The following is a 26597-nucleotide window of genomic DNA, read 5'->3' as shown; positions in this document are numbered from 1 at the left end:
TCTCCTACTGGGCAGACTCGAGGCTACACTAGCTCTATACTCCGCCTAATGGTACAAACCTCTGTGACACAGAATTCCAGCCGAAATTTGAATTTGAAAACTTGAATGGACGGGTGGGTTTTTAAACTATAACTTTCACCACCAGGTGGCAGCATTTCATCAGTGGATGCTTGAAATGTTTTTAGATGTTTCCTGTTTTGTTTTTGTTTGTTTGTTTGTTTGTTTTTTGTCTATCATTTTAAATAAATTGTGTTGTTAAATAACGGTTGGAGAGATTTGCCGTGACAGCGTGTCCCACCTGTCGCAGGGCGAGAGGCAGGGTATACTTGGACAGGCCACCAGTCTGTCAGAGGGTTAACTCACAGAGACACAGAAAGCTAAGACTCAAACCCAAGACCTTCTTGCTGTGAGGTCACCGTGTTAACCACCGTTGTGCAGTTAGGAGGGATGGTGCTGGCTTGTTTTTTTCTTTAGTGAATAAACTTTAGTTATGTGCTAAAATGGTTCAAAACATGCATGGAAATAATCCACAGAAAGATTATTGTGCTTACTTGGCAGGTTTTATTTTTGAGACCTTAGTTCAAAATCGCAAACATGGTTGATGAAGGTTATAATTACATTTTTAACTCATAATGCCCAGACAGTCTTCTTGATATTTTTGGATGGAGTTTAAATTATTCAGTGAAGCGCCTAAAAGACTGGACAGCAGGACTGGCAGCACCCCAATCCCCAGGCTTGCGGTATTCTCCCTTCTCCAAGAAGTACTGACGTCCACGGTAGTTGGAGTGCTCGTAGAAAACCCACCAACCATCGTAGACCTTACAGGAGTTGACCTCCCTCCAGCGGAACTTTTCCAGAAGTGAGGGGCAGTCCTCTGTGGCCTCCAGGGCCTGGCCGCCAAAGTCTGCCTTCTCATAAAGCTGCATCTTGTACTGGGTCCCACTGGTCTGGAAAGTGAGGGAGGGAGAAAGGAGGTGAAGATGGAGGTTAGTGCAGGGAAAAGAAAGGGAAAGGGAGGATACAATGAGATTAGAATTAGAATCTAATTGGAAAATTCGTACACTACATGTACACCTAGTTTGAAGTTTGTCAGATACAGTGTGGCAGTTTAGAGAAAAGCTAATCCAAATTATTGATTATTTTTAAAATTGTAGTTCATTAGTTTCATTTGTCTTTGCTTGTGTTTAATGATGCTGTCACCTCTCAGCCGGTCACAGCACATGGCTGTCTCTCCCTAAGCCTGAGGTCTCTTTCTATTGGAAGCACTTTTCTTTTCCCCACAGTCGCCACGTGCTGCTCATAGTGGGATCATCTGACTCTTGGGGTTCACTTTAATATAAAGTTAGTTTATTGTCTTGCTAGCTGCAAGTAAAATAACAAACAAGTATCTGAGTGTATAATTTGCCTCTCGATGATCATGGTAAACTAGTCTGTTGAAGGACTGTATACTCGGTATATTTGCCATAATCAGTGAGATACCTTACATTAATCAATCCTTCATTGTTTGCAGTGTGCTCACTGTTTTGTGCCTTTATAAATAGAACCAAACTGTACACACGCATTTACTAACTGCATTGATTTAAAGAGGCTGCAGGCTGTGGGTCAGCTGGACCAAAGCCTGCTCATACAAAGAGACTGATGTCACGCTGGTCTCCATCGACACAGCACTGCGGTAGCATGAACATGACTGGATGTCATCTCTCACATAGTAAATGCTTTTTTGGGATGCCCTGAGCCCGCTGTGCCTTCAGTCTTTTAAGATATTCAAAAATTAGACTCCACACCTGCGGAGAACATTGTGAAGACTTCAGCTCTTTGTCATTGAGCGTGCAGTCTGTGCTCACAGTGCACAGTCAATAACAAATGACAGACAGGCTAAAAAAATGTGCACCTGCAGCAGAGCAGCATGCAGGCAACGCCTGACTTACAAAGTGGATCATCTTGCAGGAACTGAGGTGGTCGTTCAGTCCCATCCAGCGCTGATACTCTGGGTACTCCCCCCTGCTCAAGACATACTGGTAGCCCATGTAGTTTGGTCTCTCGTACACCACCCAGGCTCCACTCTCCACCCGGATGGAGTTGCAGCGGCTCAGGTAGGTGTGAAAATCTGAGCAGTCACTGTCGCACTCATAGCGACGGCCCTGGAAGTTCTTGTCCTCGTAGAAGACGATCTGAGGGGGGAACGCATAACAGTCTCAGTGCTCGTCCACCTTTCACATTTGCTCTGTTAGGCAGTCTAAAGCCTGGTCCCTGTCTGAAAGCTCAGACATTTTAAAGCAAAGCCACTGTTAACAGCTGCTCAAACAAGCAGTGAGGCTTTAATTTACAACAGAGTATAAGGAAACAACATCTGCAGCAAACCTCTGTACTCTCCCACATGCACTTTTGAACCCGCACATTAAAACTAAACTCTTTGCATTGACTCACCCTGCCCATCTTGGATATATTGTGTGGGATAGCCTTGGTGATGATGAGTGATGGTGATGCTTCCCCCTGAGGTCTTGATGTTGCACTGGCCTTTGGGCAAGTGCCTTTTATATGCCCGCTTTCCCACATTTATAAACAGCAACAGTGGAGGCAAAAGGGGAACAATCGCTTTGTCATGAAAATGAGATCCAAAAATTGAGTCAGTGATTCTAGTGCTATTCAGTTTTTCCAGAAAAGCGAGGAAGGATTACGGCATAATGGCCAGGCGTGGGTAAGCGTCCATTGACCCCACTACTCTACTGGCTGGGTCCAGTGCCCACCGTTACACATGCCAGCTCCACCAGCTTGCTCCCACCTGGCAAGGACCTGCCAACTCATGACTTATTGCTTTTTTGGATGGATCCACATGAAGCAGTGGTGAAAGTATTCACATCTAATAAGTAAAAATGGGAAACACAAACGGAGTGACCTCACTTCAAAATTTCAGTCTGAAACTGCTGAAATAACAAAAATAAGGAGAAAAAGTGAGTGGTGTTGTAGATGTGAGTATGAAACAAGTACTTAATGTACAATGTAGCGCTGGTTATAATATGCATGTGACTTTTAATGAAATGTTTACAATTATATATACTTTTGCTCTTGATGCTACTTATTTTCTTTAACATTACTCATAATATGTGATTTACTTTTGCAGTATTGTGTTTCTTATGCATCCTATTTTCCAGGATTTTTTAATCAATCCAATAATTTGGACTAAAGTGGATTTGTAAACACTTTAAAAGGTTGGGGTGCCGCATAAATATGAACCCATATTTTATTCATAATAGAACAGAGAAAACATAACAAATGTTTAAACTGATCTCATTTGGAGTTTGATAGATGAGGGCAATGAAAGGCTTTAAAAGTAAGCACTACTAAAAGGAAACAGCTGGAGAAACATTTACAGCTAATTTGGCTAATTGGCAACAGAAATAAAAAGAGCATGTTAGAGAAGCAGAGGTTCTCTGAAGTAAACACAAACAATTTCAGAATCATGCTCCTCGGTCTAAAATTGTAAGGACTTTGGAAAAACTGGCATGAGCTCAGGAACACTTGCAGAAATCACTGTCTGTGAACACAGTTCACTGCGCCAAATACAGGTCAAAGAAGCCATACGTGAAAAAATGATCCTGAAACAACACCATCGTCTCTGGGCCAAAGCTCCTTTCAAACGGACCGAGGCAAAGTGCAAACTGTTCTGCGGTCAGAGAAATCCAAATCTGAAATTCTTTTTGGAAAGCTCAGATGTCACGTCCTCCGGGCAAAATATAAGAGGCACCACCCAGCTTGTTATCAGCACTCAGTTCAAAAGACTGAATCTCTGATGGTATGTGGTATTGGTGCCTATGGATCTGACTGCTTGCACATCTGGAAAGGCAACATCAAGGTGAAATACAAAGCACCAAACCTGTAGCTTTTTCAAAAAACAAAGAATATCTCAGCAAGACCATGCTAAACTGAATACTGCATCTATCAAAACAACATGACTTCATAGTAGACGAGTCCAGGTGCTGAATTGACTTTCCTGCAGTGCAGACCTTTCAAATGAAAACATTTGGCTCATCGTGAATGAACAATCAGACAAAGAAGGCTCTGGACTATGGAGCAACTAGACTCTTATATCAGAGAAGAACAGGGCAACACTCCTCTCCCAAAACTCCAGCAGCTGCTCTCTTCAACTGATGCTAAAAGAGGCGCTGCAGCACAGTGGTAAACTTGGAACATGCAGCTGCCATCAAATTCAAAATAAGCTTTTTTTTTCCTGAAAATGCTACATTTAATTGTCTTCTGTGTTGAATAAAAAAATGATTTATGAAATCTGCAAGTCTTTGCATTCTGCTCTTATTTACATTTTACACAAAAGTTTCAACTTTTACGGAATTAAAATTTTACTGTGCGTTCTGTCGTGTAATAAAATTCAGTGGTAAGTGGCTTAACAAACAGGAAATAATGGTGAGGTACAAGGACTGAACTGAAAATGAATGAAAAAGCAGCCAATGTCCAAAGACAATCTTTGAAAGCCTCTCAGAAAGCCTGGAGAACTATTGGCACCAACATATATATAATATACCACTCTAAAAGTCTGGCTTCTTGGAAATAAAATACAAAGAAATGAAGGTTAGAAGACTTTTGCACATTATTGTAAATATCCAAAGAAACACATAAGATGCGACCCGGTTGTAGTCAAAACCTTTATTTCAGTTTTTAACAATTAAAAATGACTTGGTGCTCTTGCACAGAGCTGTGCATCAAATTAACAGGACCATTTTTTAGTAAACAACAGCATTAAGGCGTTTACAGCATGAATCGGTTCATCCTGAAACTGTTTTAAGCACATATTCCCTTCATTTGCTATTTCCAATACAGTGCTGCCCTGATGATTTCAAGCAGGCCTTCTGTGTATAACTTACATCATATTTTGTATAGAAGTCAAAATTCAGCGTGCCGTAAAGTATATGTGGAAAGAGGAAGCTAACTGCCTGAAGTACACTTGGAGGTATTCACTGCTAACAGTTATTCTAGAGGTAAAGTAGATTTATGAAAAATAATTATTATTCAGTGCTAAAAATCGACATCTTTATTCAAAAATAAATATACATTTAAGTTTTCTTGGAAAACTGGTCACCAGTTTATTAAATCCTGCCTCAGCTGGAACAGCAGATTAGCTTGTTCTGTTGTACTGCAGAAATTCAAGCACGACTCTGCAGCAGCTGCACTATCATGTGAGAGCAAACTCAAGCACACAAAACAGCGTCACTACAGCTATTAGCAGCATGTGAGTAACGGGTTATACACACACACGAAAATGCTTTATTAATATTCTAAAAAATAATACTATTACGATCTAGGTACTAACATGCCCCTTTAGATTCGAAGTGCTTAAAATGTTCAGCATCTACATCCATCCATCCTCCATCTACATCTTTAAATGCTCAGCAGGTTCCCTCAGAAAACTTGTATACGAGGTCTGTTTGAGAAGATTCGGTGTCAGTAGGTGCATGGAAGAGACGACAGGGTCTCCAGAGGGCTGTGATAGGAAGCAAGTTCAACATATCAAGGCTCTGTTTCAGTTAGCTAGCTTAAAAACCATAGCTTTCTGCTATCCTATTAATGTTGCTTCATAGTCCATGACCACACTGAACCACAGTTACCCATAATTCAGCACCTGAAAGCTGTCTATCAAATTAATTCAAACAGGTTTTGGTTTCTCTATTGCAACACAAAGTTCACCTACACACTGGATGGACAGTTGGTACCAAATTATGTTTGAAAAACAGACTGACTGCTTGAAAACAATGTGTCAGGGTCTATTTACTCGACTGTCAATCACAGTTAATCGTTGTGCCTAGTTTGTTCCTCCTCATCCTCACTCTGAAGAAGACAATAAGCAGGAAAATGTCTCTTTAAAGCATGTGGCGACTTCACACATGCCTCATCTTTACAGAGTGTGTGTGGCACATGATGTTGTTTGATAACAAGCCAATTCACTCCCACTTTAGACATGTCAAACATTTAGCTGCCTTTTCTCAAGAAGGAACTGTGAACTTGGACACAACTGTAAGCTGCTGGAAAAGCTTAACCAGCAGCAAGAACTCACAGCAGCACCGTGTGAGAAGAAGACCATATGTAACCTGCATGTGCAAACGGCCATGCTGCCTTAATTTACAGGTGCAATTATTCTGCTGGCAAAAAAAGCAAACAGTAAAATTCAACACGCCATGGATGACTGCCCCACTGCCTGTCCAGTCCTCATATGTTTGGGATCATTCACTTGGTTGGTGTCTGCTGCTGCCCCATCAGAGTCCTTTACAGAGGCGATTGTGGGTGGGATTAGGCTGTCCAGTTCCTGCCTGTGACCCGTTTCCAGAAGCCACTCATGAAACTTCATTTCCACCAATTCCTGGAACTGTTGCTTCTGCTCCCTGGAAAGACAGAGAACGTAAAAGAAAGTTGCATTTAAACGGCATACCGGTAATATTGAAAATAACAGAGCTTAACAAAAAAAGTCTTTCTGAAATGAAGGAGAGAAAATTCTTAGCATCATTCACCTTATTTCCTACATTTATGCTCCAGCAACAATATGCGTGTGTTTAATTTTCTGTTTCTTAACCTGGTACTTTAATAGCTCGTATATAGTAGTAGCAATGTCAATGTTGTCAATGGAGACAGTGTACAGAGTATGTGATCAATGGGTCTGTGGGCCACTCTTACTTGTGGTCATGTGGGCCTGCCAACCAGCCGCAGACAAGAGCGAAGTTCTAACATACAAAGAGCTGAAGTGAAACTGAGCATTAAAACCAATGAAGCGTCCACTATAGCCACCATCTGTGCTCTTCTTCTTTTTAATAAAGGTCTTCTAATTTTCACTCCTCCATAGTCCTCTACCTGCCTGCATGCTCAGCACTCCAGATGATTGGATATCATATTCCTGTTTTGGAGTTAAAACAAAGACTAGCCTCTGTAGGAGGCATTAGTTTGTCTATATAAATTTGTAGCAGTTTTTCAAGCTGAAAACTTTCTGATTTTTCAGATTTTCTTGTGAGCACACATTGTAACCCAGTTCAGAAAGAGTGGATCACAATCTAATGCTTCCAAACATGAATCCTCACATGAACCTCACAGCACCTTCAGTGTTGTACATCATAGTTAGAGTCATAGTATCCAATCACAACATTCAAAGCAGAATGAAGACTTTCCAATAAGACTATCTTTGAAACGACTGTTTAACTAACGTTCCTCCATTGGTCTCTGACCAGTACATGGATACTATATAAAATCGAATGTTTTGAAACAAGTCCAAAACTCTTGCCTTGTCTCTTGTCTGACAGACAATTTAGATATCACATCACTGACCAATCGAGTGGTGCCACTGCCAAAACTTTTGGTATGCAGATATACAATCGTGTTCCTGCCAGTTTAACATTAAATACGTGTATTTCCTTTAAAAGATGAACATCTATTTATGAATGTAAAGAGCCAGTGGAGAACTGCCTCGTGCAACCCGTCTGACATCAGTGTGCTCACTGAACTGCATATCTCTCACACATAGCAGTTAACTGACATTCATATTGAGTTTTTGGAATCCCTTTGCTGTTACAATTTTCCACTGATTAAAAGGCACGCTACATAATGAAACACTAAAACTTACTTGAACACATGTATAGGTGGCTGAACCACTGCTTAATAAAGGTTTGGGGGTCAATTTCTCACTCACTTGCTCAGCCGGGCCTCTATCACAGTCTTCTGCCAGTTCTGTATTCTCCTCTTCTTTTCGTCCAGAGCTGCCTGGTATGAAGGAGGCAGACCACCGGGCACCTCACATGTGTCTCCCTCCATCTGAAAAGGCACGACCAGCGTGTGGAACTCTGATGGTGGCAGCAAGCGGTAGCAGGAGGGGTCTGGGCTGGACAACGTATTGAGTGAGTGGCTGGCAAGGCCCTCGGTCACCAGAAGTAAGGGCTGATCCCAGAGATTAGGGACAACCGCCAGCCCTACGCTGGCCATGTGATCCTCCAAGGAAGGGTAGAAAGTGTGGAAAGGACCCAGAGTAATGTCCGTGTTTCCCGGCAGTAGCAACGGGCGTGTGGGCGTAAGGGCATGGATGGTGCAACGTGAGGAAGTTCCAATAACAATTCGGCCGGCCATGCACACCACCCACACATTCTGGCAGCTGTGGATGTGGACGCTGGTCTCAACGGGACCCAGAACCACAGTGCTGTCACGGCATTTGTCCACACTGACTGATCTAAAGGAACAAATTCCACAACAGAAAGAACATAAACTGTACAGATACAGCCACTGAAAACTGCCGCTTTCAGCCAGAGATCAGCCAACTGACAGTCAGCCTAGGAACGGGAATCGAGAACCAGTTCTTGTAGAATACCGGTTCCCAGTAGGGCAATTCCTTCTAATCATTAGTCTGCCTGCCTATCAATTCCACGTATGGTGCTTGCACTCTTGGCCTGTATGCTAAAGATAACCCAACTTCTATTACTAGAAGGCAACCTTACCTGAGAGGTGAGAGAAGGTATATGAAGGCATCAGCACATCTATGGATTTTAATGTTGGCACCAGTCAGCTTGTCTGAAGTTTTAGCCAGGGTCTGTTTTAAGACTTGGGACATCAGCACCATTTTACTACCAGGTGGTGCCATGTGGGTGTTCCTGGCTATCTTGGCTCTCTTCATGGCCCCTTCCACTAGAACACACAAACACACATGGGCGGTCAAAAAAAGGCACAAAGTGAAGACCGTGAGGAAGGACTAATGCCAGATGATTTTACTAAACCTTGCTGAGCCCAAGCGAGCTTCTTGCCCGAATGGAGACAGGCAGTTATTCCAAAGGGATTCAGAGTGAGGCTGCGCTGGAGGCAGGAGAGGAGATTGTGCAGAGGGAAGGAACGGGTGAGCGAGGAGTAGCCAGCTTGTGTTTCGAGGGGACCTTTGGTCAGCAGCCGGTGAATGGGCTGAACAGCTTTTCCTTGGCAAACTGAGCCCTCCAGAAGCAGACCCAAGCTCCGCACAGCGTCCAGGGATACCTGATAGAACATAACTGAGAAATCAGTTACAGTATGGACTTGTTTTTATATTTCAAATAGTATAGATTAATACAAGAGAAATTCTCTAATCAAAAATTTTAACATAATGAGTTTACTTTAACAGCTACAATTTGCTGTTAATGTTTTATTTACACTAGTGAAAGAAAAAATGTACAGCCATAAATCTAACTCATCTATCAATTAAGATGGAAAGTCAGAAACGCCAGACTGACCACCTCTGTAAATGCAGAGGTTCTGACAGTTTTCTGCTCTGGGGCATTCAGGTGTGTGTTATTACAATGTGAAGGAGGAACAACACCAGCACTGATCTTAGAGAAGCACTTGTTGCTGTCTATGAAGTCGGGAAGGGGGTTAGGCTATTTATTATCATTCTGCAGAAAGATGTTAAATGTTAAAGTTGGTAACAATACAGTTAGAAAAAGAATGGGAGGACTGTTAGGAAAAAGCCTCGTCTCTGCAAAAAACACTTTACAGTCACTGAGTCAACATCAGCTCCTCTGTATACCAAAGTATTCTAGAGTCAAACGGCAGCAAACAGCTGGATGGCTGAAAAGGAAAAGAATCAAAGTGGGGTTTTTAAATCCAGACCTTAACCTGACTGAAATGCTATTGGAGGACCTTACGAGAACTTTTGTGAATTAATGTAAACCTCAATAACCTGAAGCAACGTTGTACAGCTCCACAGTTTATCATCTACCTGAAACAAACTATTTTAGGTCTTCTCCCTTCCAGCCAACTTTCTTCTAATTGGCTGCCCTTCATGCACAGTGGGTTTGAGCAGAAGGTGGGTAGCGCTCGATGCTCACAGTGAGTGGTATGCCTGTTGCAGAATTTTATCTTCTGCATTAACTGAACTGTTCTGAAATCTTATGCTGTAATGCATGCGGTAACCTGATGTGAAACTACACAGACATGTTCACATCACATTGACGCAGCCAGCAATGTCTATGTCTGATGCTTTAGACACTGCCATTTCTTTTTACACATTTACAGCTACTTTCTCTTCTGATACCAGTTTTCAAATTGGCTGCAAAAGAACAGATCAACTCAAAGAAGAACGCCATCGCTAACTAGTGTTTCGGCAAAGAGATGCAGAGCAACATGGGCACACCAGCACAAGCAGAAATGTTGGCAACAACATTTGACTATCATGTAGGCTCTGCACAGATTCAGTGCAGAGGTAGAAATCAAGCTTCAGAATACAACATTAGAGATAATTACTCTCAGAGACAAGATAAAGATGCAAGAGAGGCAACAACTACCTGAAATAGACTGATTAGCTCACAGGGATTGCTTCTACATATATGTCTATAAGAATATATTTAAGAAGATATATTAAATATACTGGTATCTTAAATACTCTGGCTAGCACCAAATATTGTTAAAAATATCTAGATTGTGTCTGTGACCTAACGCAGGATGTGTGCTTGCTCTTCCCAGACCTGGCAGTCTCTTAGGGCCTGTCCAGATTGCGACAGTTGACCAGGCTCCACTAGCAGCTCCAAAATCTCTGCCAGATGGCTTTGCACGAAGGACAGGTGAGCCTGATCATCCCAATTCTGCAGAACCAAAACAGGAACAAAACAGGACTATAAGTGGTTAACTTCATATACACCACCATACAATAATTTGCACCAGATCTAATTAGAACTACACAATACTATAAATCCTGCTGCATTGTTGGTCATTCTGTTTTATGTTTCATGGCAAAGAGAACCTTGTTCTGATAGCTAGTCTTGGACTCTCTGTCTGATGGAGACGGGGAGCGAGTGCGATGGCTGGGCCATTCTTCCCCAATCAGAGAGGTGCGCAGAGACACGCGGTTCAGCTGCTGAATGTAGAGGAAAAGGAGAAACTGCAGAGTGTCCACAGACAACTGGTGCACAAAGGAAAGGGAAAAAAACCACAGGTTACCTATCAATATGCAGCCGCTCTTCCTTCAAATCTGACGGCAAGGTTACAATACTATCAGTCCTTGGAATAAATATTTAAACTTTATTTAACCTTGTTCCTCTGCTGGTCCAGCTCACTTTTAGTAGAACACTGGGAAAGACACTCAGCCCACTCCAGCCTCTCCTCTGGTGTATGACCTATCAGAAGGTCATAGGTCTCAAAGTAGAGCCACGCAAGGTCTTCTGGAAGCTGCAACTTTCCACAGGCGATATGCCTCCACATGGGCCAGCTCAGGATGGGGAAGCAGCCATTCCTTGTTCGCACATAGATAGCCATCTTTCGAAGATAGTGTAGGTTTAGCTTGGAGGACGGTGCCACCTACAACGATAGTAATTCATGCTATTTACAAGATTTACAGCTATTGGCTGATATCATAGTGGAAGTATATTTACCTGTAGGGCACCAAGTAGGAACGGTTCCATGCGTGGCCATATGCTCACACCGTTTGCCTCCATGTCTGAAGAGTTCGAGTACAAAACCATGTGACATACACCGATAATTAATTACTTGAGTATTTGACACCGTATAAGTACAATGCACTTTTAAATCACAATGACAGAGCCATTACTGGATTATGATTATTAGTCACGAACCAGGGAAGGAGCTGGGGAGCACTAGCAGTTAAACTGGTCAAACTGGACAGTTACAATAACATAATGCTTTGTTATTTCGCACAGACTCAACCTCTGTCCACACTGTTTAGTTCACCATGTCACTCATACTCCAGCCACTTTAACTCTGCACACACACAACTGTATATCAATTCAGATACAGCGCAGGATGTTCTGCTTTTACTCATTTTTTTTAAACTCATCGCATTTCATGAACCTTCTCTTTGTTGTTTTTTTTTTAGTACAGCAACAACAGACCTAATCTTCAAAAATGACCGTTTAATTACAGGTTGAAAAATATCTTCCTGGCAACCAGGCTGCTCGTGCCATCAACACTAGGCATCTAATTTCAAGTTTGACAAGCTAATCAAAACTAAGCTAACATCAATCCAGTAACACAGTAAATATATGCACAAAACTCACTTGTTTTTGCTGTGGCACAACAAGAAATGAAGCCGAATACCAGGCGCACTGATATTTGCTCATAAAGTTAACTCCAACATAAAAAAGTAGGGCTGGCCAGCTTAGCTTAGCTCCAGTTAGCTAGCTGAGCTAGGACAGCTCTGGATCTTACTGTCAGACTTTGTGTCCTCGTCCTGTTACTGGGATCTTCGGCCTGAATGAGAAAAGGGCCGACAGGTCAAGGACTCATAGGTGGGTATACAGAGGAGGACGAGTGCAGTGGTTCCTGGTTTGTTGTCAGACGCACATCTGCCGTCCTTCCTATTTGGCGCCCTCCTCTCCACTCAGATCTCAGCAGACATCTGTTGCGCGCAGCTCCCGGGGGCGCGCTTCAGCCTGCACTATGAGCATGCATGGTGCCCGGGTTTTTTTATTCACCGAAATGTTCCGTTTTTTATTAGTTGTACTTATACATGTAACAAAAACAAAAACAAAAGCAAAAAGCAAAAAAAAAAAAACCCCAAACAAACCCAAAAAACATCGGCGCAAACAGTTATATATGACAAAAAAGGGCTGCTGAGAAAGGTGTGAGCTGTCTCTTTAACGCTGGGCAGAGTTTTTCGGGAGAGGATGATTTGCCGACATCCAGTGGGCGGGCTTTCTCTGACAGGAGGAAGAAGGCTTGTGGCTGACTGACTGGCAGCTGGGATCCGAGCTTTAAAAAGCCGGTTGTTCTTTGCTACCTCCTTGAGAAATCCTGACATCTATGGCTGCTAAAGGGATGAATCTGTGTAACGTGTGCTGCCTGCTTCTTTATGCTACTACGGCGGTGCTTGCCGGGTAAGTGGTGTTCGCTCGGACAGCGGCGAAACAGCATCGCCAGCTGGTACACATGTTTCACTGTGATTGGTCTAGACGTGCTCTCCATGCGTGGAACAGTCTGACACACAGAGCTAACTTGCTAATAAGTGCTTTCGTTGTCTTTTCCCCACTCAGTAAAAAGTGTATCCACCACTTGTAAGGGCCGTGTTTTAAGTGACTACCTAGCTTAGTTAGCTTGGAGCTAGCCATTACGACAGATGAAGCTGCTGCATACTGTCTATGGAAGCCACACTGGCTTACCCCCCCGGAGATTGTAAAACACCGAGTTAGCTACAATCTAAAAGTAGCATCATTGCCATTTGATAACGGTTTCCCGTTTTTCTTCTACCTCTGTGCCTCCTGTGTCTGCCTCATTTGTGCCATCTTCCTCTCTCCTGTAGGCGAGATTTCTATAAAATCTTGGGGGTGAGCAAGAGTGCATCAATCAGGGACATCAAGAAGGCCTACAGAAAGCTGGCTTTGCAGTTACACCCCGACAGAAACCAAGACGACCCGCAAGCCCAGGACAAGTTCGCAGACTTGGGGGCAGCCTATGAGGTAGATGTGTAGCCATTGTTGTGTTCTTGATGCTAGTGATATCCGAGATGAGCAACAATGAAATTGTTTTTGAGTTAAAAGACTGTTATATTTTCATAGTATCAGCTGTGTTCGGGGACAGTAGCGCAGATTTAATCCTATGTGAGTATAAAAGCGCCCAAGACGCCGATACAACTGTTTTATAAGCCTGAAATTTGGTTGTTGTTGGTAAGATCTCTGCGATTGGACGATTAGACCGTGTGGCTGAATCTGATTGGCTGTCAGGCAGCACAGCTGGTGTATTGAAAATTCAGACGTGGATGAGTGGGAGTGGATTCGGATAAGCGCTGCAGGTGTTTCCGTGTCAAACGTTCACGTTTCTTTTAAAAACGGAAGGATGCCGCAGCGAGTTCACTGATTTGTAACACAAAACTGAAATTGGTTATTAATCGAGTTTCATTAGTCGAGGTGGGTCTATAAATGTATCTCTAAATGAATGACAATATAATAAAAATAATAGAAAATAATTGACAAGATCTACATAAATTCTTTTGAGTTTTTTTTTTTTTTTTTTTTTTTTAGTTTTTAGTTTTTTTAGTTTTTTTTTTTATTGTTATTGTTGCTATTGAGGTACCTCAGGCACCAAAACGATAACAATCTCAACCATAAAGTTCAGTAGGTATTTGTTTAAAGAAATCTAAAGTGGTGGTACAATATATAACAAATAAAAATATTTCAAAACCAGAGTTTGAAATGGCTTACTAAATGTAGGAACAGCAACATATCCAACATGCTTTGGTAGTCTCTTCAGGTGCTCACCTTGAAGTTGAGAAAAGTTTAACTTGGGACCTCCCCACTTGGATTTTTTGCCTGTTGTTGCTGAATGAGGGAAGAGCGCTCTCTGTCACCTCAGTAAACACCTTCTTCGTTGGTTGAGGAGCTCACTTACTAGTTTCAAGTCCTGTTACAACATAATCTTCATGTTGTAAATTATGCTCACTGTTAGTCAAGAAGATTATTTCCCAGTACAGTCTGATCTGCCTCTCACTTATATCTAGTTTCAAAAAGGTTGACAAAAAGAAATGAGGTTCAGCTTGATGCTTAATGATGCGAGATAATCTTTTATCTATAGTCTGTGGTTGAAACAACGGGAGATAATGACAAACTGATTAGCAGTAGTAACAGCCGTAAAAGTTTTCTATGAATTTCCAAAATCTCATCATCTTCTAAGAATGGAGCCATTGCTGCTTTTCTCAGGTGAAGGCACTTCTAGAGCCACAATGTAATTGCTGGCTGTTCCTTCTAATGGGTCAACTGTTTGTATTCTCATATTTGAAAAAGTATATATTTTATACGTAAGCTTTAAGATTGTTTCAGTAGTAACAGTTCACTGACTTTTCATTTCATTCTTTAATGAATCAGTCAATTTCAAAAACTAACACAGCTTTCAAGAGCCCATCGACTTTTTTTTTTTCTTGTGTTTTTTTTACATTGAATTATGACACTCACACGTTGTATCAGCGGAGAGAACAAAGACTGCGGCATGTGGCCATTGTGTGATTGACAGGTTGTCTGTTTGTAGGTCCTCTCAGATGAGGAGAAAAGGAAACAATATGACATGTATGGAGAGGACGGGCTCAAAGAGGGTCACCACAGCTCTCACAACGATATCTTCTCCAGGTTGGTTTCATGAGCTCAGCTGGATTTTATGCCAGGTTCAGCTAAATGCATGTATAATGTCCACTCATGCTACTGTTCCTCCCTCTGTAGCTTCTTTGGTGACTTTGGGTTCATGTTTGGTGGCAACCGACAGCAGCAGGACAGGAATATTCCCAGAGGAAATGACATAGTACTGGACCTGGAGGTTACACTGGAAGAAGTTTACTCTGGGAACTTTGTGGAGGTGTGGAGAAACTCCTGGTTTCCAAACGAACAGTCTTTACCGTCCTTTATTCACATTTCAAGTTTGTTCCACAAATAGGAGCTAGCTATAGTGTCACTTCATTCAGTCATCAAACTGCAAGGCTTACCGATGAATCGTCTAATTTACTACCTGTAGATTTTCATGTTATCAACACTTATTTTTCCCGCTGTATGCAGGTTGTACGTAACAAGCCTGTAGCTAAAGAAGCTCCTGGTAAAAGGAAGTGTAATTGCAGACAGGAAATGAGGACGACCCAGCTTGGACCTGGACGTTTCCAGATGACTCAGGAAATGGTGTGCGATGAGTGTCCCAATGTGAAGTAAGTCAGCTCCTGTTGTCATCATTAAATGGGGCCTATTATGCTTTTCCTTATTTTCTATGCTACATGGCTGTGACATCATAGAAAATGTCCCTAATGTGGTCATCTCAGGCACACAGCTCTGGTGCAGAAGCCCCACCCACCTGCTGTTTGTGAGGCATTATGAGGAATATGTTGAACTCTCAATCAAACAAAGCAACTCTGCTGCACCAGTAAAACAAATGGACTGATATTGAGCAACACAAGTCCACAGTACAGATGTTACTACTCAATTTTATAAATGATAACCCCATTTTGGACACCAATGAAAATGAGATGAAGCATCTGAAGTCGTAAATTTGAATGTCTCTAACCCAAGTTTGGACTTGGCCACCGATTGTACAGCTACAGGGTTTGAATCTGCGATGCTTCCATTTTAATTTTTGATAACTGCTTCAGGTTGTATGTTGGTCTAGCTCTCTCAGAATGACATTGATCTGTTGCTGCAGATGTCAGGTGTGTTTATTACATGTATCAAAGTCAGTACTGATTTTTAGATCATGTATTGCTTCTCGTTTCAAGCACTTCTGGTTCTTATTTCCTGATGTGCGAAGTTTCTGGCAGAGTTGATCTTCTTTCTCCATCAGGGTGTGTTTTAGTTGCCAAGACCTTATGATTGGATTTGAAATGAACCCGAGAATACAGATCCAGATCTCAAGATAGACGATCAAGCTACATTATTACACTGTTACCAACAAAACCTGTTAATGTGATGTAAACAAATATGCCACCCACCCATCCATTTTCTTCCATGTATCCGTGACTGGGTTGTGGGGGCAGGAGTCTAGGCAGAGAACCCTGGACCTTCCTCTCCCTAGCCAACTGCTCCTGCTTATCCAGGGGAGCTTCAGCATGTCCTCCTCCCCATGGGCATGCCCAAACCACCTCAACTTGCACCTTTCGATGTGGAGGTGTAGCAGCTCTGCTCTTAGCCCCTCTTCAATTATTGGCTTTCTCACACTCTAAGGCAGTGGTTCCCAACCTTTTTTGCGCCACGGACCGGCCTTTAAGGTGTCGCGGATAAATACAACAAAATAAAACCAGTACCAAAAAAAAAGATTTATTCATAACACACGGGAAGAGACCCAGGGACACCGAATTAACGATAAAAAATGATAAAAAAAATAATGCTAAAAACTGTGAATTTCACACCCGAGCCTCTACTCTCACAGTCTAGTACCAAACGACTCACAGCGGTTCCCAGCGGTTGGGGACCGCTGCTCTAAGGGACAGGCCAGATGATCTTTGGAAAGCTCATTTCTGCCACTTGTGTCTTGTTCTTTCAATCACTGCTAAGTTTATGACCATAGGCGAGGGTAGGCACGTAGATCAACTAGTAAACTGAGATCTTTGCTTTTACACTCGGCTCTCCCTTCACCATGATGGACTGGTACAGCGTCCACATGACTGCATTCCACTAGAACAAGTTCTGAGTCACAAAGTTCAACAGCAGACTGAAAGAAATGGGGGGGGGGGGATGCTTATGGGATATTTTGAAAAACACATCAGGAATCCTAGATTTCATCTTAACGTACTTAATAAATTGACCAATAAATTGTATTAACAAATACATCCTCTGATGTTATCTTATCTGCAGGCTGGTGAATGAAGAGAGGACCTTAGAGGTAGAGATCGAGCAAGGAGTGAGAGATGAGATGGAGTACCCTTTTATTGGAGAAGGTAACTGCTTTGTAAATCTTAATTTGTTAGCTTTTTGTCACTCCCTGTTTCTAACATTTTACTCTGACCACAGGGGAACCTCACATCGATGGAGAGCCTGGAGACCTTCGATTTCGCATCAAAGTGTTGAAGTATGAACAGATTTCTGTGTGTGAGAGAGAGAGAGAGGCGTGCACCAATTAGAATATAAGTATAGTGACAGACAAGTGATGTGGGGATGTTTCTACTTTATAGACATCCTGTGTTTGAGCGCAGAGGAGATGATCTCTACACTAATGTCACCATCTCTCTGGTGGAGGCACTGGTTGGCTTTGAGATGGATATAGTACATTTGGATGGACACAAGGTTCTGTATATGCTTCTTGTTTTGAAAGATTAGATTATTTGGGGAAAAATAAAAACATGTATAAGATTGATAGTAAATGTTTGTCTGTCTTTGCCTGGCAGGTCCACATAGTGAGGGATAAGATCACAAAGCCCGGTGCTCGAATGTGGAAGAAAGGAGAGGGACTGCCCAACTTTGACAACGTCAACATTCGAGGTTCCCTCATCATCACCTTCGATGTAGACTTTCCTCAGACACAGCTCGACGACCAGCAGAGAGAAGGTCAGCGTGTGGCAGTGTTAAAGGGTGGTCTGGGAGAAGTTAAGGACACGTCATATCTTAAGGGGACCTACTGTATTCTGCTCATTTAGTCCTTATTTATCTTACAAGGCTTTCCTGCTTCTCTTTTAAACGAGGCATGTTAGCTCTTTCAAGTTCTTCTGATTGGCTGCCCCTCCTAAGCAAAAGATTTGAAGAGCAGGTGACTGAATGTCTGAGTTGACCAAACTTGGGCCGTGTCAACCATAAGAACACTACGTACATAACAGAAAATAAGGATTGGTCCCCTGTCAGTGATTCAAATTTACAAAGAGAGATGCCAAAAACAAATAGTTGAATTTAGAGTTTATAAATTAAAGTTATACCTTTTTTTTTTTATTTTTTAAAGTTTGTCTTCAGAAAAGGTTTATATGCCAAGTAGTTATTCTATATGCATTTTAATTTAATTGAATGGGACAGAAGAACAGTCTTTGTTACATGTTCTCATTTCTGAACAGGATCAATGATGTTGTAGTTCGATCTGCTCGCGGGGAAAGGTTTTTAACAGCAGCTGTCACCGTGTCGTTGCAGGTATTCGGAATCTTCTGAAACAGGGATCTGTACAGAAGGTTTACAACGGACTACAAGGATACTAACGCACCGAGCAACAGCGCCTGAACTGATTCACATACCACCCAAACACACACACACACACACAGACACACTTGTTCAGTCAGCAGGAGCGTGATCTGTAATCCTAGCCAGGGTGTATTTATTATTTTTCAGATTTGTCTCAGGATGGCTTGAATCCAATTTGTTTTTACTTTTTAAATGTTCTACATCTTCTCAGCAGTAGCACAACAGCAGATGTTTTATGTGAGGTGTAAAAATGGACACTCTGAACCTTTTCATTCCCTGCATTACCCTGTAACAGTAGGTCTTTTTGTCCATATTTGTATGTCAAGTTTACTTCTTTGTATCTGAAAGCACCTACACATGTGTCAACCGCTGCTCCTTTGTGGAGAGGACACCGTTACAGCCCTCTGCGTCTGCTGAAGGATGAGCTACTGACAAACTGGATATCTGAAGAATGTTCAACCTGTGCAAGAGCAGAAGTTTCTCCATTTCTGGTCTTTTTGTTTTAGATGAGTTTTATGAATGTAACAGCATCACTTGTTGAGTGATGGAACTGTTGTTGCTCTGGCCTGACTCCTGTTCAATAATACTCTGTCAATAGGAAAGAACAAATCCAAACCTGTTTGTTGTGTTTGAGTTTTCCTAACTTATGTTGGCGCGTTTCTGTTTGACATGATGTGACTGAAGAACTGTCAGCATTGCACAGCCCCACGTTCACTGTGACAGGAGTTGACCTCTTAAGTTAAACAGTGAAGGCAGTTTGCTCCAGCGTGTATTTTCCACACCTCTGACACTCTATAGCTCAAAGGGACTTCACTCTATGAAGTAACAGCGTCCCTGTTGACTATAATGGGCTTTTCTGATTTACCTTGACTCTTAAGCCTGATGCTGCCTCCCACTTCTGAGTGTCGTGGCCTTAAATGTAAATTATTTGGCAGTTTTTACATTTCCTAGGGGATATTGTACTTTTGATTGACAATATAAATAAAGATTTCTACAAATTCTGTTGGCATGTTGTACCCCAGATTCACCAGTAGATGATGTCAGAGTCAAGTAAATAACAAGCTTAGAAAGCCTAAAAGTTAAAGCTCTAAAGTTACAAGGAAGGAGGAAAAACTAAAAGGTTTTTGTTTTTTTTCCACACACAAGAATTGGATGTATTGGATGTACTGATGTGTAGAAATGGTTGCATCTTTGGGTGCTTTGGGAGAATTTGGTGCTGACATGAATTTACATATGGGGGTAAGTTGCATTACAGGGCAATGGGTTTGTAAAAATAATCAGTTTGTATTGTGGTCGTAATTCTGAGATCTTGGTGAGATAATCGCATAAATTTGGGAAATCACAATTGATAATAAAACATGTTAAAATACAAGTCTTGATATGTAGAATTGATAATGAGATTTTAAAGTCTAGAGTCAAACTAAAGTAATAATGTTAACACCTTCATAAAAAAGACCTGTGTCTAATAGACACATAAATCAACCTGTTCACTTGTTATAAGGCTGTGGTTCAAGTTTTTAACAGGACATTGCTGTCAAGTTCCACTGTGATGGTGACAAATACAGCATCGTTTTTCATCTACTATTCTGAAGTATTTATCGTATTCAAAAAGTAGTTTTCTCAGCATAAAACTATGCATGCACTGGAAGTCTGCTGTGGCAGACGGTTCCTCGATGAGGAAACTGGCGGGTTGGTTAGTCGCTACTTTGGACAAATGGACTAAACCCTGATCAAACACTCAATTCTTTTTTTAGATTGGTTTTCATCTGATTAGGAAGATTCATACTGCAGTAGGATAATACATCCATCAATTCTCTTCTGCCTATCCAATCCAGCTTGGAGTGGGAGGTGGGGCACACCCTGGACAGGTTAGGATAATACAGCCATGTGAAAAAGAAAGTTTTAAAAATGCACCCGTGACTCGAAATGTTGTAGAAGCACCTTCAGGAATAATAACTGCAGTTCTTTTCTGAATGACTTTATCGCTGTGGAGGAATTTTCTTTACAGCGTTGCTTCAGTTGAGATTTGCAGACATTCATTTATGAAAGCTCTCTTAAGGTCCCAGCATAGCATTTCAGTCAGGTTCAACAGCTTCTTTTCTTTTTCAGCCACCTTATTGTAGATGTGCTGCTGTACTTGGGATCACTGTCTTGTTGTATGACCCAATTTGAGGAAAGTTGGCCTCAGATTTGATCTACAATACTTTGGTACACAGAGAAGTGAATTTGGTGCGATGTCCACTTCTAGGAAGATTATGTTAACACACACCTGAATGCTTCAAACTGGCAAACCGCCAAAAGTTCACCTTTTATAGGTGCTGACACACAGGACTTCTTGGAGTCCCGTAAAAAGTTTCTTTTCCACACGACTGTCTAAATGCACTCTGTTAAATTACAGTGAAATACCACCAGACTGATTTACTAACATTAAACAGTTTTTTTTTCATAGCATTTTTGATTGTTTAGTACAGTTTTTTTTAGTATTCTTACTGCAATTGCCACAAACAATTTATTGCTGTAAGACACAACAGCAGGCATGTAGCCTAAATTCACCGTCTTCATTTAGTCATTAGACAACTTAAGTTACTGGAACAGTGCTGTATTCAATGATAATAAGCAGCCCGACGATGAATGCTGCTTTAGCTAAACGTTAACACTCAGTCTAACATACACTGAAACACTGCAGCCCACAATCAGCAGCAGAACTAGAGATAACTATTTTACTAACTATACCAGCACGACTAAGTTAAGGATTTAAAGTCAAAGGGTTTGTTTTTTTTGCTGAAGAGAAACTACTGTATGATACTGTAAAATTACACAGTAGCTTCTTGGTAATATTTACATTAATCATGAGAATTTGAAGCAGTCACATGTATTCATAAAAGGCAGGAAATAACTGTATAGGTTTCCTGTATTTGTACAGCAGTTTGTTTTAGTGTAGTGAAGAACTTTTCATTATAAAGGCAACGTTTGAGTCACTCTAGCATTGGAAGCATGAAGGTCCCCACATCTGTACAGATGTGCATGTATGTGTGGTCCATGTGACATATTCTCACCCTATGACCCCTCTACGGCTTTACTATAACGGCTTCCACGTTCACCCCTTTATCCCACAGCCGCTGACCTTGTGGGTGGAACTCTGCAGGGGAGTCTGCCTGCATGGGTGGGGCAGGGGATGCCCACAGAATCATATTTATAATGTGGTGAATGGTGTACACATCTGCCCCACAGGGTTCACATCTCAGACTGCATGTGTGTAATAGTCTCCCACAGTGGATATTGCATGCATATGAATGACTGTGTGTATGCGTGTGTGCTCATGTGTGTGGCCAGTCTGTGTGTATAATGAACTCCCACAGAGATAGCAGGGCTGTGGTAAAGGGAGTTTCCTCTTCAGCCCACCACACATCCCTTAGTCATTTTCAGAGTGATGAGGCTCTGGAGAGGAGACGAGAAGCTTTGACATCAGGCTCAGATAAAACATCTCACTGTTTCACCTCAACACTGCCTCCTTCTGCAACATCCTGATAGCACCACTGAGGCTCAGGTCATTTAAGGAACCATAGCAGACGAAGAAATTGTTTCTCAGTTGGATCAGTTGCTGCAGTTGGGTTTTCACAGCAATATCAAGTAGCTCCTGTTGTCATAATTGTTCAGGACTGAAAAGAAGTGAAAGAGTGAAAAGTAGCATGAGGTAACTTTTGGTCACCCACTTTGTGAGATGTGGTTCTGAGAGGAGATGCCTGAGTGAGTTATGTTGGGGATTTACCATCCATCCACAAATAATCAGTTTTAACCACTTGTAATTACAAATTGCAGAGCACATGAGGGCAGCATTGCCTCTTCAATCACATCCTTCACTAAATCACTTTTTATTACTCCCAGTGCTCACCAGAGGCCTGTAAGATTTGTGTGTAAAATGTGTGTGCATGCAAAAGCACGCCTACACTTGCCAGTTGTTGATGCAGATAAGCACAGGGATCACACTTGACCCTGAGTGTAATGGCTTCTAAGCGTAGCTGCAGGGTTAAGAGAGGCACAGGCTAAAGGAGGGCTAATTGAGCAATCTGTTCTGCGTGTGTGTCTGTGTGTGTGTGTGTGGTGGCGCCAACGGGTGTTGTGACCTGCTCTGACTCGGCAGTGTGCTTGGTTAATGGTGCCTGACCTGTCAGACGCAGGGTTTGTAAAAAGGCTTAAAATGACGCCGAGGCATTACTCAGAGCAGAACATGAAACTTTTCTTCTAAAAAATGATTCTGTCTCTGAAAGCATTTTAAACACAGCATGAAACTGGAATCGGCTGAGGAGTATGAAAGCTTTGTGGTGTATTAACAACTCCGCTGTGATTTGATGCTTTGGTGCTTCGCTGTAAAAACCATAAACTGTATATAAAAAACGGATGTAGCCATCTGACATCACCCAAGGATTTGTGGAGTGGCAGTACGAAGCCTTCGACAGCATTACTTTGTGCAGACAGGATTAGGATGGATGATCTGATATCCTCGTGTTGGTGTTGTTCCCAGATCATCATGAAAATGTTGTTCCAGGTTCAACATTGCAAGTGACCAATCACATTGTTGTGACGTTATTCTTTTGCGCGCCAAGCCATTCGTGCATTTATGAAATTCCAATGTTGCAAGGACAATATCAATTCTGCTTACTGTTTATTAAAGGGTTACGGTTAGGGTTAGGGTTAGGGTCAGAGTCCGTTGATCGGCGGACAGAGGCGGTTTCACGCAGCTTTAGTACAGTTTTTTGTTTTACGCCGGTTTTTTCCGAAGTCGCAAAAGTATGACGTCACAACATTCTGATTGGTCACTTGCAATGTTGATCCTGGAACCGGATTGGATGGGATGGAGAGCTAATGCTAACTAGTTTGGTTAGCAAGCTGCATCCATAAGCTGTGCAGGCGCAACACAGAGACACAGATATCGGCTAATTAGTGCTAAACAACATATAAATAAAAGCTATCCAGCTACTATTGAGCGGGTCGTACACCCTAGACAGGTCACCAGGGCTATTATTTGACCAGCAAATGAAAGTATTGAGCAAAGTTGCCAGAAGCACAGGAAATAATTGGAGCCATAGCTGAATACATTTCTATGAACCAGTGTTGTTTTGATTTTTCTTTAACAAAAAAACCTTTTGAAACCTTAAAAGAGTAAAAGGGTATGTGATAGAAAATTCACCCTACAAAATATTCATGAAGGCAGAAATGACCGATAAATAAGGTTTTTATCTTGGGTATTTTAGCATTGGAGGCTATGAAGATTGAATCAATTCACATGAATCATATCTTCTGAAATGTATAAATTCCCATCAATACAACTTGAAAAACAAACAAACAAAAAAAACCCCAAAAGAATAAATGATCCATCCTGTATTTATTTTTGGTTAACTGTTTGAAAGTAGTCATGTTTTAATGCTAGGTTATTTTCTTACACGCCTTACAAATCCTGCCCAAACCAGAATAGTTTACACCTGTTAATAAAAAAGGTCAGCAGGAAGGTTATGTGTCATCTACATTTGACCTGTGTGAACGGATCGCAGACTGACAACAAAAAAAGGTCAGTGGACTTGTTCTTTTTACAGTGTCATTGTTTTAAGTGTGCGTGTGTTTTTGGCGTTATCAATGCAGTAAAGCACAAACACATGCCAAGGCCAGGAAGGACAGCAGGAGGGGGGCTGGGGGGGGCAAGGAGGAGAAAAAAGGACTGAAATAAGAAATGTTGACGGACGAAGCCTACAATTTGTGGGATCTGAGCGTAAAGCAAACAAAGGGCAGCTTTTGTAAGGAATAATGCATGTCAGCCGTGTCCTTATCCCGCCACAGCTTTGAACACTGCTGGGGATGTCCATTGCTCCACTGTGTATGCCGTGTTTCTATATTAAAGCCAGTCACCTCAAAGGCAAAAGCCTCAACTATTCAACAATTGAATGTTGGGGCTCTCATTATGGCTGATGTGGGCAGGAAAAAGTGGCTTTGGGGGTTTCAATTCAGCGACTTAAAGCCGTCCTGTTAGCTAGGACAAGCTGCTGTTTATCCCAGTGCCTTTCTGGGGGCTAAACATAGTCAACTGTCATTATGGATCTCACTCTCTCTCCTCTTCTGTCTGTCTGTCTCTCTCTTTCTCTGTCCTCCCCTCACTAACATTTATTTATTTCAATCCCAATTTTGTCTTCTAATGACCCGTGTTGTGTTGTTGTTTGAAGGGGTGATGACTCTCCCCTCTCCCACATCCTGTGAGGAAGAGAAGGGGCAGCCGGCACATAGGAGGGTGAGTGCAGGACAAACAATGCTGCGGACCACCTATATGGATGAAAGCCACAAGTCTATGGATGACGTTCCATAAGCTGATGAAGTAGCGCTGTATGTCCTGTGGTTGTGAGTTTGACTGGATTGTATGTGATCCCAGATACGCTTTCATAAAATAACCTTCTTCACAGATATTTTTTAAAATAAAATTCCATGCACCAAATCAGGTCAGGTTCCCAGCAGCTCCGGGCTAACACAGACAGCAAATATTAGGAAAGAGTGCACGTAGTGCATATTAAATTATGTGAATATGTATTAGCGAGTGCGGGAAGGGTATAGGCTCTACGGTGGAGTGCAGAGGAAACTGAGAGCAAAGTGAAAGCAGTCTTTGTGTTTAGAGCAGAGCCCTCTGGTGGACCCTCCCCTCGGCGCAGGGTTGCCCAGGCCCCGTGGTGGCGGATCACAGTTAATAACTGTGTGGTGGGCTGTCAGAGGCACTTAGCCTGACGCTGGGCAGGCCGGGGCCAGGCTGGGCCCACATACACAGCCGAATCTGCCTCTTGAGCTTGGACTGAAGCACTCAGCCAGAGGGGTAGACAGAAAAAGAGAAAGAGAGAGATAGTCAGAGAAAACATGCAAAAGAAAGAAATATTACAGAAAAAAATTGATGGTTTTCAAAAGGCATGAAAAGGGTAAACAACTGAGGTAACTGAGGTAAGTTTTCAACACTGAACTTTGGATGCAGGACTTTGCGCCGGGAGGAAAGCTCAGCCTATTTTATCCCAACTCACAAAGAAAAACAGCATCAAAAACTTGGATTAAAAACAGTGAAAAGACAGTAAAGATGACTTTGCCAGATGTCTAAAGAACATTGAGATGTGGCTAAAAAGTGAGAGGTGACAAGCAGTCTCCTTGGGTTCTTGAAAAGACGTCTAAAAAAAGCCCAGTTTGGTTCAAAACAAACAATTCCCACAACAAGAGAATAATTCTCCTCAGACAAGCAGCACATCTGAAACCCCTGCAAAACCACTCCATCACCGTGCCACCCTAGCATGTGGGAACAATACGTTTCAACTGTCCAGAGACTCATAAGTAAGCTCACTAGTACACAACACAATGGGATATAACCCCATGAGAATCATCATTTACATGGCACAAACATGCCATTTTTAAAAACTGCTGTCTGGCAATACTAGTTTGTGTCTGTCAGATTACAAAACAACCAAAAATGTCAGTCAAATGTCATAAAAATAGAATTAAAAAAAGGGCTGCATGTGATTTGAACCCATTTTAGACATTTTCATGACAGCTGTATGTACTGTTTGCATAATTTCCAAACCCCTAATAAGCAGAATATTGCTGAGGATGAATGTGAATTGGTGAATGACTGACACTGGGTTGAATTCAAGTCTTTCCAATAGCAGAAAAGGCAGGGCCATGATTGGCCAGCACAGATGGATGTAGCCGCTGTGACATCACCAACTGGTCAGTGAAGTCTCACTGGGAAGTGTTTTTCAGTTTTTGCTGTCACTGTGTTCGTGTTCATCAGTTTGCTTGCTATGTGTTGCAGGAAAGGGTTCAGCCATGCCGCTCTGCTCCTGTGTTTCCTCACAGAGCAGAAAATGCGCATATTTGCCTGAAATATCACACCACCGCTAGTCGCTACTGGCAACAATTCCACACTGATGTGTCCTGATAAACGTGGCTGCAGAAATTTCACACAGAATAATCATATATTCAAACTCAACAATAGTTTGTGTGTACTCTCTA

At 42.0% G+C, this 26597-nt stretch overlaps 3 protein-coding genes across 4 annotated transcripts; 1 reads left to right on the top strand and 2 right to left on the bottom strand.

Annotated features, from left to right (window-relative positions):
* Window positions 1-578: 578 nt before the first annotated feature.
* Window positions 579-4439, bottom strand: crygs2 (crystallin, gamma S2). The gene is made up of 2 exons (XM_085248659.1): window positions 1929-4439; window positions 579-947 (listed from the first exon to the last, which is right to left on the bottom strand). Exons 1-2 carry the CDS (start codon window positions 2025-2027, stop codon window positions 675-677), a joined length of 372 nt encoding a protein of 123 aa, XP_085104785.1. The 5' UTR covers window positions 2028-4439; the 3' UTR covers window positions 579-674.
* A 205-nt stretch (window positions 4440-4644) lies between these two features.
* Window positions 4645-12711, bottom strand: tbccd1 (TBCC domain containing 1). 2 transcript variants are annotated; one of them, XM_085249151.1, is made up of 9 exons: window positions 12163-12711; window positions 11370-11434; window positions 11029-11295; window positions 10742-10900; window positions 10467-10583; window positions 8754-9003; window positions 8478-8664; window positions 7682-8212; window positions 4645-6389 (listed from the first exon to the last, which is right to left on the bottom strand). In XM_085249151.1, exons 2-9 carry the CDS (start codon window positions 11430-11432, stop codon window positions 6176-6178), a joined length of 1788 nt encoding a protein of 595 aa, XP_085105277.1. In that variant the 5' UTR covers window positions 11433-11434; window positions 12163-12711; the 3' UTR covers window positions 4645-6175. The 2 variants fall into 2 exon arrangements, with proteins under 2 accessions (XP_085105277.1, XP_085105278.1); XM_085249152.1 differs by lacking the exon at window positions 12163-12711 and adding an exon at window positions 12012-12156.
* dnajb11 (DnaJ heat shock protein family (Hsp40) member B11) lies at window positions 12632-19944 on the top strand. Its single transcript, XM_085249153.1, has 10 exons — window positions 12632-12830; window positions 13253-13409; window positions 14971-15068; window positions 15159-15291; window positions 15489-15631; window positions 17268-17350; window positions 17424-17481; window positions 17585-17696; window positions 17798-17957; window positions 18525-19944. Exons 1-10 carry the CDS (start codon window positions 12757-12759, stop codon window positions 18587-18589), a joined length of 1083 nt encoding a protein of 360 aa, XP_085105279.1. The 5' UTR covers window positions 12632-12756; the 3' UTR covers window positions 18590-19944.
* The last annotated feature ends 6653 nt before the right edge of the window (window positions 19945-26597 follow it).

Source organism: Mchenga conophoros, linkage group LG16 (genome assembly GCF_057382185.1).
Source record: "Mchenga conophoros isolate Kocher_MC1m ecotype Shallow Benthic linkage group LG16, M_conophoros_male_GT1.1, whole genome shotgun sequence".
Lineage (NCBI taxonomy): Eukaryota > Metazoa > Chordata > Actinopteri > Cichliformes > Cichlidae > Mchenga > Mchenga conophoros.
Note: the sequence above shows the minus strand (reverse complement) of the source record. Positions and strands in the feature narration are given on the sequence as shown.